This window comes from Buteo buteo, chromosome 8, assembly GCF_964188355.1.
Source record: "Buteo buteo chromosome 8, bButBut1.hap1.1, whole genome shotgun sequence".
NCBI classification, from domain to species: Eukaryota; Metazoa; Chordata; class Aves; order Accipitriformes; family Accipitridae; genus Buteo; species Buteo buteo.
The window spans coordinates 46,178,236-46,191,252 of NC_134178.1; the positions used below are offsets into that span (position 1 = coordinate 46,178,236).

Consider the following 13,017-nt stretch of genomic DNA (forward strand, 5'->3'; position numbering starts at 1 on the left):
ATCACCACCATTTCAGTATCTACCATAAAAATTGTGCATCACTGCACACCTTTGTGGTTTTTTTCAGCTTCCATGTAGGCTCCAGAGTCTCAAATAAAAGCCTGAGCCATTGGGCTTTGTGCTGTCTCCAGCTCACTCCCAACCGTTGCAGTATTTTCTTTCCAAGTAGTTGGGTACCAGAAAAATGATGTAAATCTTTCTCAGAGAGGCAGTGAAAGAAACCACCTCTTTCCTAGTGTGATGGCTTCCAAGAAAGCACTTCTAAACACAGACAATGGTTAAAAAAACAGCACGCATTTCTGACCTAAGCAGCCAGTCTAGCTGACTGGAAAACTTACTTAATACACCTCGGACCACCTGATTAGCTCAGAGCTTTAGCCTACAGCCTTTTAACAGTGCCTGATGGAGAGGAACATACTAAGACCTTAAAAAGTATTTCATTTTCTTTCTCCCCTTTGGCTTGGTCTGCAAGACCATTCACATTTATTCAAAAAGTCAAATAATCAATCCTATACCATATGCCAGATTGCTGTACCTGTTCCAAAGGCAACAGAAACTTCCTAATGCAATGATTAATCTGACAACTTGAACACTGCCTCAGAAGAGCACGCAGGAGCCCTATGGACATGGCCATAGCAGCACACAAAGAGATCTTGTTTACTTTTCTACTAAGACTCAGGCATCTAAAGAAAGACCTTCATGTCTACTGGCTAAAATTGGCATGGGAAAGCACTAATGATGTGTCACGCCAATTCCAGAAGCAAAGAAATCGTACTGGGAGACATGGGGAATTACTTAAAGCTGGCACAGAGATGCAAACTGCACAGAGGTAAGATAGCTGTTCTGGAAATCCTCAGAGAAGCACGGAGCTATATTGCCAGGAGCACTGTCACAAGTAGGACTGGGTGGTACTATTTGTTTCTTAAACGGTCTCAGTGCTGACAGTTAAAAAAAAATGCAGGTTGAAGAACACATAGGTTTTCCAGGGTCACTGCCTTCCTCCCTTCCTTTAAGATTAAGTGAAGGGACTTTGACCACAGTATTTGGTTGGCATGAAGGAACCAACACAGGAATTTAAGAACAGGCTGAAGTCTCTAGGCAGCAGTTGCCTCAAATGATTGTTTGTGTGTGTGGTGTTTTCCAGGAGCCCCAAGCACTGGTCCTGGCTTAGTTATTGAGCTTTCCATAACCTTCTGCCCCATCATCTGTTGTATCCTTAATCCAAGAGAGTGACCCTGCCTGCCATGTTCCACTAGGAACTTTACCAACAGAAAGAATGATAGCTCCTCTTTGCTGCCCCAACAAATACACAGCTTAAAAGGCACTACAGGGCTGCGGACAGGACTGTCTGACAGCAATTCCAGGCAGTCCTGCATCCTTCCTTTCTCTAACACCCAGTTTAAAATTAGCCATTGTTAAAACCTGAGCGTAATAGTGCCACCTCATTACTGATGCTGCAAGAAGTCAAGAGATTCCTGGCTCTCATGCATCTTTTCACCTTACCAGCCTGTGGGGCTTTTGGAAGGTGCTTAGATATGATCTCCAGAAGCAGACAGAAACAAATGCATTCATTTCAATTTTCAGGATAAGGGAAGAAGAAGATATGTGAGATCACTTTTCTGGCACTACATACTGCATAGCAGAGCTAAGAGAAGAACCCAAGAACTTCAACAGCTCCCTGCCCTATCCTCTACACAAGACCACACTGCCTCCTACTTACACACAGAACAAGAACGGATCATTCAAAACACAGTGTGACCTTCACAAAAGTGGACGCTAGAGGCATTCTCTGAGATAGTTCCTGTTTGAGCAGCAGCACATCCTTCAGGAAAGCAGAGAATAATGGTTTCAATGTTTCTAGCAGGGGACAACCCTCCTTACTCTCATGTCAGACTAAAATAAAAAAGCACCTCACTTCTCAACTGAATGGAACTTACAATGTTTTTACAGTCACTGCTGTTCCAAATTCTTTAGCATCCCTTTTTAATTGCTGATAGCAACACCGAGACCGTTCCTGTAAAAAAAGAGTTTCACCAATGCCAAACACAAAGTTAATGCAAATTCCCCATTTCTGTTAAAGACTTCTTTTTGTACCTGTGAGCATTACACTAGCCGCACAGAATCGTGTTAGGAAGTAGCGTTCAGGTGGTAATGTATAATGATCCTCATACTCTTTCAGCAGCGCTTTTCCTCCAAAACAGAGTCCTTCACCTGTGGCCTGAACGTTATTTATTAGATGGGTAACGTTACACTACACATTTGGCTCTATTAAAATGCAAATAGTTTACTCGCCCTTGGCTTACCAAGTAATTCTGATCAGTCTGTATCAGCGAGCTGTTCCCTTCATAGTTCACAAGTCTCATCTCCCTTCCATACTCATATAATTTGCAGCCTTTGTTAGAAGTAGATTTTGTTTCTTTTCAACCTATTAATAAGGCTAAGTAAAGCAAGGCCAAGAACTGGTTGCTGGAAGGTCCTGATAGAAATACACTCAATTAAGCACCATTTAAAATTAAATTGAGACCTATGAGTTAGCCACATTTTAATCCATTTAATGTGTGCCATGTTGATTTTTGTATTGGTTTAGTTTTCAGTCAAAATATTACGCAGTACCAGTCAAATGCCTTACACAGTCTAAGTATATATGACAACAATATTACCTGTGTCAACCAGGCCTGTCACTTCAAACAAACATACCAAGTTTAAAGATTTATACTTATCTGCTCTGAATTCACATATCCACGGCAAAAGTAACAAACACTGGCCAGGCTCCTTACACAGGAAGGCACACCATTCAGCTTAAATGGACTCTTTTTTAATTCACTCATTTAGAGGCAATTGTCATTATTTTCTTGGGGGGCAGGGGAGGGAAACGCCAATGCACCACATTGTTTTCACTAGCCTGGAAGAGAAAACACTTATATATATATAGATATATAGATATATAGATATGTATATATATACACACATAGGCATGTGTGTATATATATACGTGTGTGTGTATATATGTATATATACACACTAGTGTATATATACACAGAATATACATATATGAATATACAGAATATATGCACACACACTTTGCTCAGATTTGTTTACAAAATATGTAGCATTTTTATACCATCCAATAAGAGGTACATGATTTTAAACAAATCTTATAGAAATGACATGTTATTGGAAATTTACACGTAAAAAAATCCAGCACAAAAAAATCCAAAAGCTAAAACAAGATTTTGCTACTAATCAGTGCTTCTATCACCCTTCAAGAAAAGAGAAACACAGTTATTTATATGTGATGTAAAGGCAACATTGAGGGGTTTTTTGCTTTTTTTAAATTAACCACCAAATTTAACCCCCTAAAATTACAAAGAATCGAAGTCCATTTACAGATCAAGTGCAGTAAACTAAATGTTCCTTCAGCACAAAGCAGCACTAGAGAAAATAACTGGGAGAGGGAAGGTGGAGGCCAACTGGCTTAGCTAGGGAGGCAGCAGGTGGCTTCTGCAGTGGCCACACAGGTCAGAGTCTCCATCCTGAAGCACAGACAGAACTGAAGACTGTATTTAAATAATGGTCACACAGAGCTGATGTTCAGGCCTTTGCCTAGCTTCTTTCAGCACTTTGACAAGTGATTTATATCTTTTTATTATTCTGTATCCAATGGGCTGGTTTTGCTTTTGCAGTGGCTTGTCACTGAGAGGAGTTGTAAGGAGGATCTTGCAGACAGTTCTGCCACTGACATTTACCACAGGTACATGACGCTGCAGCTGTCAGTGGCGATTTTGAAATGTTTACACTGGACAAATATGTGTTCCAAGCATCCAAAATGGCTTGAAAGAACATAGCCCGATGCAGGGGGGAGCGGACGGCCTGGAGAATCCATTGCATTTACAGAAATGGAACCGCCACTTTCAATCACGTGGCATCTCCCCCGTTGTGTGAAGAGTGTGGTGTCAATGTCAGCTGAACTCAGTGAGGAGTGGCTGGCCTTTGCATCAGATGTCTGTGATCCAAGCAGGTTGCGGAGCCAAGAACATGCTGCTAGCAGAAGGGCAGTCTACAGCTGCGGATGACAGCTGTCATGCAGTCAGCGATGCCTTATAGATGTCACCTGTAGGAACCATGCCTTCCATGCTAATTCACCTGAAGTCCCATAAACAGCAAAAGGGAAAAATGAAATGAAAGGGCCAGGTGGATCCGGGTGTAATAGTACTATCCTTTGAATGTAGTGTCATTTTAGTTGTTAAATAAGGGGCTTGACTGGGAGGACTCTTTATTTTATCAGGTGAGCTGGAGAGGAAGCTCTTGTCTTGTAAAAAGGAGATCTAACACTCCTTGTGCTAAGTTTTACAAATTAAGATTTCTGTATTCAGAAGGTAATTTTTCAGAAGATAAATCTGTTCAAGTCACGCTGTGTAAAAATGTAGAGAGGCAGACAGGAATTTTTCAGCCGTAACTATAACACCAAAGACCAGACTCTGGAGCATGAAGTCAGAAAGGGCTTGATTTTTAAGGAAGGCCCGGCTGGATCATACTGTGCTGGCAAGCAGAAGTGCGGGTAGTTTCTCCATTCTAGAAGCTGGTTTGGAAAGTCATTTCTAGGGAGGTGTAAGAGTGACCTATTCACAGGCTCTTTTTTTGTGGATGGAGAGGAAAAACTGGGAAGGTATACAAATCTCCACAGTGGTCTGCAATCCAGCTTGGGAGCTGTGTTGAGAAGGGATGGGGCCGCATGTGTTCAGTATTCCTAAGAACCAGAAAACATGTCCATTGCAGCCTGTTGTTGCAGGGGATAGAGAACTTATTCCATTACTTGTAACATGTTCCATATGCCAATAACCCCAGCTGGCACATACAGCAAAGTAGATACATTGCATGTGAAGATTTAATGCATCTCACACAGCCATCCAAAGAGGCATCCAGGGAAAAATACGGGGAATGAATTCAGCTACGTTCTCAGAAAGTCTGAGTGTCTCCCTGGACTGCAGGCACACACTGCAGCAAATACAAGAGAAAGGCAGCCTTATCTTGGATGCCAGGAGTGTGGGGGCTAGTGGAGGAGGGATTATTTTCCTGTAATAGGAGCAGGGAATATCTCAAAGTATAGAAAGGTGCCTCAACTCCACACAGATGACAGTGGAGAGGTTCAGAATCTAGAGGAGAAAGGTGATTCTGGCAACCCCTTGCCAAGGAGGGGGCATCCTGCCACGGAGAGCCAAAAGTTTTCCAGACGTATGTAAGAGCATGTGCACAAGGCAAGCGAATGAGCGCAAACAGGGTTATGGAAAACGTTGAGAGAATCACTCCACGGGTGGCTTGTGGCTCGACAACAGGATTGGCTAGGTAGAGGAGCACACAGCACAGGGGCACCTCAGAGCTGGAAGCCTTCCATGGGAGCCTCACACTGCTGGAAGATGTACTGTTGCTGGCTAAGATCCACCTGTGGGGCAATGCTGCTGTCTTCATCCTCTGTTCCAAAGTAGTGCTCAATCAAATCAAAGGCCTTCTGATAAATCTCTTGATTCTCGTGGCTCTGCAGGAATTCAATCTTGTCCAGACCTGCAGAGAAAAGACGTACATTGAAGTTACAGCTTGGTGAAAGCACATGACCGTGATCATTTTCAGTCTGTTGTGAACATCAAGTTCCACGACAATTCTCTCCCACCTTCAGAAAGTACAGGTCCCTCTATGGAGACCCTTACCCAACTTGTACTCTCCACAACCAAGGAAAAACAGGTTGAACTACAGAGTACCCTGTAACTGTATGATGTGTTTCATAATTTCTGTCTGCCTCTACCTCTTCACTGAAAAAATGAAATGAACAGGCTTGTATAGGTAAAGAACAAGACCTCAAAGACTTTTTCTGAAGAGACTTTTAGGACCACGTTTCCTGAATATGTGTTCACAGTGCTTTGTTTACAAGGACCATGACTACAGAATCACCTAACTGCAAGTTGGAAGAGACTTCTGGTAATCATCTAGTCCAACCTGCAGCCCAGCCCAGCACTACTACCAACACCAGATAAGGTCAGCTGTGGCTAGCCAAGTCTTCAAAACTTCCAGGGATGGAGACTCCATTACCTGATCTGTAGCACATGTATATACAATGCAGTTAAACTCGTGCAACTAGGTTTTGGGCAGACATTAAGCAGATGGGCAAAACTCAGGCCTTGTAGTCAGAAACAAATGGCAATAACACAGCAAGCTAAACTATCTTTGGTACCTAGAAATGATGCCATAATGAAATCCAAGTCTTAGCCACTCTAGTAAATCTCTAATATTGGGAACTGTAGTGGCTTTCTTGTCTGCTCCTTTTACTATGTATGGACTAGAGGAAACAATTCTCTGATACTCTATAGACATTTCTGCAACACTGACAGAAAAGGAAGTTAAAACCTACAAGTAGGCAAGAAAAAACCCTATTCTGATATAACTCTTCCCTGGAAGTGAAGGTAACCATGAAGGGAACCATGGTTCAAGAAACCATGTTCAGTGATACTATCCTCCTCTTGATAACCCATTTTTATTTATCTTAACAAGTACTTGCCAATGAACAAGAAAATTAACCTTAAGAGCAGCAGTACCTCAGAACTGGGGTGAAATCATGCAGGTACATGCCAGAACCTCAGCACAGCAAAGGGAAACAAGGAAGCTGCTGCTGCTGCCATAATTCTACAGAGCAGCAGAGAGGAAAGGGAAAGATCTGAAACCTGAGTGACAGAGCAGTGTGCCTGAACTTTTATCTGCTGTAGAGGGAAGATACTGAGGCTGAGTGACACCCAGAAGGTTCCCTCAGGGTCAAAAGAAATTAAGAAAAGACGATCTGCACACACCATCTCCAATCTACATACAGACAAAGATAATGTAAAAGATGGAGTATGTTGGTATATGGAGACTTGTCAAAGAACAGTTAATTTTCAGATAATCTCGATGAGGAAATTAATAGAATTGGGTCTACTGAAACTCTAATGGATTCATGATCATTGCTTTAACCCCTGACTTCCACAAATGTTTTGTTCATACCATACGCTTCTTCAATAAGAGCGCAGTAAGGATTAATGCCAGTGCCACTGCGTTTGGATTCCTGCTCTCCAAGCCTCAGGATGTTCTCCAGCCCATTCAGTGCTACTTGCACAATCTTTGAGTCCATTACTGTAAGGAGGTCGCAGAGTGGTTTGATGCATCCCAGTTCTACTAAATACCTGAAAAACACCACACGGAACCAAGTAAATTGTCTGCAAAATTATAACTAGCATAGCCATTTAAGCACTTAGCATGAAGGTCTAATAACCAAAACAATCAGATAAAATATAAACTTGACTGGAGAAACTAGAGAAGTTATAGACACTTATTTGTATCTAGTCAATTCTGCTGAAACAATGAAAATAACTTCAATACACCTTCTCTGTCTCTGTCTCTCCCTATAGATATGAAATAATAATTTTGTAACTTAAATTTTAATCCTATAATTTATAAATATGTTTCTGTTAACATCAACTATATTAATATATTTATAATTTTATTTTATACAAAACTGCTTATAAGCATAATGTACCAGTAGAAGTTAAACAGGAAAAACAATGCACATGATGCCCTTGTCTGAGGGGCTGAGCTATTCCTCTCCAGACTGCTAATGCACTTTGTTACACTCTACAATGACTACTAAGAAATTGCTTTAAAAGTTGCATTTAGTTTTGTCACATAAGAAAAATGGTTCCATTAATAAAATAAGTATTACAGCTGAAATACTTATGCGATTTCTCCCTAAAGGAATGCATGGCTCATTCAGAACTCAAAACTCTGGGTACAACACTGGAAGAATACAGAAAGATTTTCCAGTTTCTACAATATTAGTTTGATTTCTTCCACAAACACTAAAACACTCAATTGCATGAAGGATTTGAACTATTTCGTACTTGATCTGTTCAGCAGAGCCCCCAGATGTTGCATTTGTGATTGCCCAAGCAGCTTCCTTCCTTGTCCGAAACTCAGCCGTTTGCAAAATATTTATAAGAGCTGGAAAGATATGGGCATCTATGACTGTCTGCAAAAAGAAATGACATGTCAGGATTATAGATTAGCAATAACTTCCTTGTCCTGAGCTAGTTAACGTCTATGCTCAGCACAACACATTAAACAATGAAATGCTACTTATCAAGGAGCAAAAATCAGTTTTCAGCTTTACATTCAAAACTTTAGCTATTGCTGGGATCTGTGCTTATCCCAAAAGAATTCAAAACACATTCAGACTGAAGTGACTGCCGTATCTAATGTGTTACCTAATCATACCTTGACAGCAAAAGAATACCATACTTCCCTTATTTTTCCAGGTAGTGAACCACTCAGCTATTAAGTCAGTAAACCACTAAGTCATTAAGATCCCCTAAACAGAGAAAAAAACTTCGTAAGCCTGTGTATCATACTACATTTCCACTGGGTGAGACAACAGAGCAAAGATTGTAAGAACTCCGCAAAACAAGCAAGCACCAATATATTCTTTCCTGGTGAAAAGACAAAGCAACGGGTGGTTTGGTAGTATGGTTAACTGCTTAGCTCACCAAACTGATACAAGTCAAATGAGTATCTAGTCAGCAACTCAAAGTTTCTAGTAACTTCCCCTGGAAAGAGCCTTTTGCAATAAGACACAAATGAAACCAGTGGAGTTATACACATATGACAAGGGTCTGAAACACTTCATAAAGATCAAAGAAGCAAGAGCTTAGGATTATATTTTTAAACTACTGTTTTACAAGTATAAGTCATCACAGAACTGATAAAGGCAAATTCAAAGAAAGCCAAAGAGATCCTTTTCAAGGAGCTTCGCAGAAGAAAACTAACAGATTACATACAGCAAAAAGCTATAGCCAATTCAGAGTGTGGAAGTTTACCCAGTGAAAAAAACAACTGCTTAGTATTTCTTTTACCATTCCTGTTTGTCTGGGCATCTGCACTGCTTTGTAAATCCACATCACTTATCAGTTGTATGAACAGTCCCATTAACACTGTCTCCTTTACCACAGAATATACACTTCTAATAAAGCAGTCTAGGACCCTCAAGGAAAACCACTCACACTTCCATCATGCCATGTTTTATTAGATTTGTACTTGCAAAGAATATTTGGCAGAAAGTCCTCAACTGAAATTTTTGAACATGAATGCTGGAAGTGGTAGGTCATAAACAGGAACTAGTTATTTAAAAAAAAAATAAAAAAAAAATACAAGAAAGTAACTTCAAAAAACAGAGTGCATTTTTCCCCAACATATTTTACTGGGAAAAAACACTTAAAAACATACAAAAGCAACACACTGTAAGGGTACACGGAACGTGAGAGCATCTGCTTCATTAAGGTTATCAGATCAAGGCCCTTTTCAGCTCAAAGGGAGATATAAATAACAGGAAAGTAATAAATAAAACATACAGTGACACAAACCTGATAGGCAAGGGATAAAAGAGACAATCACAAAGGAGGAAAGGCTCCAGTCACTAATTAATGGGCCATTAACAAACTACAGGCACGGCTTTGCATCGAGCCAGCCTAGACTTTGTAACTGATAAGACAGGGACAAGTGGGACTGTGCAAAACTTAATAACAAATCTTTTCTTAACTATCTTACCATGTAACCTCCCTCTCTAGACCCCACGAGTGCTCTAAGGATTAGGTGCTAGCAACCGAGATTAGCATGACTGAATTTGGGCCAGGAACCGGATCAGACCTCAGGAGAAACCTGTGTGTCTGTGGGGCCAGCAACCGGAGCAGGTGGGGGTCTCAGCATCAGTAGCTGGAGGGGTCAACGGAGGGAGCGTGTTTCTGGGGTGCTCTGTGTGATGGGGGGGATTTACATTATCCCCAAATGTGACAGTGGGAGCTGAGGATCACGGTGTACATAATGTGCTGGCAAACTGGACGAGGCAGCAAGTAGGAAGCCCAGGATCCAGGCATGTACAGAGGGCCTGGGCTGATATTCCAGGGGTCTGCAAGTGTGGGGATGCTTGAGACAAACGTGTGTGTCTGTTTCCTAGTGAGAATCAAGCTGAACTAGCCAGTGAGTAGGAACCAAGTACAGCAAGTTAAGAGCTCATGATCCAGCCACGGACAGCAGATGGGCAGAGAGCCCACATGGATATTCAAGAGATCTGCGACTGTGCATGCGTGCTTGTGGATCTAGAGAGTGAGGGCACGCGTGTTTTCACTAGTGAACTTCAGTCCTGATCAGCTGGAGAGGAGAAAGGGGACTTGGCAGTCTACACTTATGTTTTACGTGAGTCCAGGTAGTGCTATACAAGGGTGTCGTTGAGGTGGAAGCCCTTATAAGAACAGCGTGTTAAGGGATGTTAAGTATTCTCTACCGAAGAGCTTGATACAGATCTAGCATAGGATATGCGAGGGCATTAGTATTTTACTATTCTAGCAAAGAACAAGTCAAAAAACTCATTATTGCTTCTTAAATCTTCTCCCCAAAATAAAACTTTTACATGAGATTTATTTCCTTAGAAAGTGTCTTCTTAAAACCAACTTCTTCAGCAAGTACTAAAATCAGAGTATGTTACATGATGGCATGGAACTAAGCACATCTTAGCTGACAGGCAGTAACATACTTTGAGCCTTCTTAATTTTAAAAAAAAAAAAGTTACCTTAAAATGTTTCAATTTAAACTTGTAAAATAGTAGGAGAATTCCAGAATAAAGGGAACTAGCAATGGGAGGGCAGCAAGGAAGTGGGAGAATCACAAAAGAATGTTATTGTTTTCTTTCTGCCTCAATCAATTTTGGGGGGTAAAATTACTCTTCTCAGAGAGGAGAAATGTGCATTTGAACCTTTTCAGAAGGAAATTAATCCAGGTCTCGCATGTCTTGGGTGAGTGCTCTTATTTCTAATTCTACTTATTTCTATTTATTATTCTATTGTGTAAAAGGTTACAGGCACCTTGTTTACTTTCTGCTCTACAGTGAAGTTGGCTATCTTTACCCAAGCAGAACAGGTTAAAGCACCACGATGAATTGCAGCCTCTCATAATGCACTTCACTGAAAGAGACTGGCTAAAGAGAGAAGCAGATTATCAGTCATTATATTTTTATTTTTTATTTGCCTACTGCTTGACATGCAATCCAAGTGTTGTCACCACCTCACGGTAGCATGAGTCCCAGGTAAAGGTACTTAACTGTCTCTCTGTAGTACAGCAAAATTTTTCAACTAGCAGCCTGTCAACAGTTGAAACTCTTAGAGCTTAGATTTAAAAAAAAAATATAACAGCAGCAAAAAAAAAAACCACAAAACCCAACATTAACTAGGTCAGAAAATAGTTTGCTTTAACCTTAATATCTTCACTGGATTTCAAAAGTCCAGTTAAGCTCAGCAAGGGTAGAAACAATAAAGCATTAATACAGAGAAAGTCCTAGCAGCATCTATTATTTACACCCTACGTCTTGCAGCCTTGCCCACAGCAGCTACTCTTGAAACCAAACTAGAATGCCCAAGGATTCCTAGCTCTATGATATTTTATGTGGGAACAACAGTTATTGTGGAAACAAACAGGCCATGTTTCCCTTTCTGTTAAATTCCTTTTAAGTGATAAAACAGTCACCTACTGAAATAGAAATTGGGGTTTTTTTGGTTTTTTTTCTTGAAGAAAAGCAAACCTCAGGCAGAGCAAAATCTTAAAGGACTGTGGCAGGATGAGGTACTTAAAATTCCTGCAGATTTAGAAAGTGTTAATTCAAATTACTTTACTTTTTTTGCCTTACTATACTGTGTGCCTGACATGTGGAAGCGTGTTGAAGACTAAAGTAACGTAGTGCGTATAAAATGCTCAAGATAAGCATAGCTTTCAAACAAAGTGAACACAGTTAAGGGATTTCAGTTCAACAAGAACTTTAGAAACATGTGAAAGAAATAAAAAGGAAATGAAAAAAATCAAGTTATAAACTAAGGACTGATGTACAAACTACTGCAGATCTCACTCTGTCACCTGTTCAAATGTTCCACTATTCCTTGAAAAATGAAAAGTGCCTTGGCTGTTCAGGAAAATAGTGGGCAACTGCCTCATACGTGCCTGTCCTTGGTTTTGGCTGGGATAGTTAATTTTCTTTCTAGTAGCTGGTATAGCCACTGAAGATGGATCTACATACAGGGCAACAGTGAAGATTTATAGTAGAACAAGAATAAGGATTCCCCTTTTGGGCTTTTTTTATACTTTTCCTGATGTTTTCTAATATTCACATTTGGTTCAGGCTGCTACTACTAGGCACTGAGGTGGTATCTTCAAAATACATTAGAAATCTCTTTTCTGCATAATAGGTAATCCAGAGCTCATCCTTTAATACATTAAACTAACACTGAAATTTTTGCCCAACTACATCCATTCATATTTGTTGGAACTGAACTCCATCTTGAATTGTAACTATGAGTCTTTCAGGAAACTGAAATTGAATTTTAATTGAAAACTGAAATTTCAAATTTAACTTGAAATTGAACTGAATTGTAATGCTCAGCCCTTCAGCAAATCCGGCCCTCACTTTTGAAGTGTCAACTTTTTTGTGTTTGGTTTTTTTTGTTGGTTTGTGGGGTTTTTTTTAATAGATGGTATCCCTGTGCTGTAGCCCTTCAAGAGGGTTGACTGTCTCTTGGAAACCTTCTGTCCTTCTTATTTATTTTAATCAAGCTTCTTCGCTTTATAGTATTTGATTTTTAAAGAGTGAAGCTAGATAAAAGTGAAGTTTTAGAGTTTTATTACATCTCCATGGATGTTGAATCTAAATACACTGTAGTCACTGTTAGGGAGCAGGTCTTCAGCAGTAGTATATTAAATTAGTATTTTGAGCTGGTCAATACCAAGTGAAGTTGCTTCTCCTCTTTTTGGTTCCCAGAAATAAATCACTTATGATATGCAAAAAATACACATACACATTTACTTTGCAAGTGTTGGCATCGTGTGTCTAGATACGATTCATCACATAAATGTGAAAGCAACCAAGTCTTACAGCATGACTGTTTTTCTGCTCCTGCAAGTGCTCTCATT

General features: G+C 40.2%; 1 protein-coding gene across 1 annotated transcript in view; it reads right to left on the bottom strand.

Moving 5' to 3' along the window:
- Nucleotides 1-2,536: 2,536 nt before the first annotated feature.
- The window catches only part of KPNA1 (karyopherin subunit alpha 1), a 52,703-nt gene continuing 42,222 nt past the window's right edge, over nt 2,537-13,017 (bottom strand). Inside the window, exons 12-14 of the mRNA XM_075034482.1 lie at nt 7,917-8,044; nt 7,024-7,202; nt 2,537-5,559 (exon numbers count right to left, since the gene is read on the bottom strand). Of these exons, the coding sequence (XP_074890583.1) occupies nt 5,372-5,559; nt 7,024-7,202; nt 7,917-8,044 (495 nt within the window). The 3' untranslated portion in view covers nt 2,537-5,371. The remainder of the gene's footprint in view (nt 5,560-7,023; nt 7,203-7,916; nt 8,045-13,017) is intronic.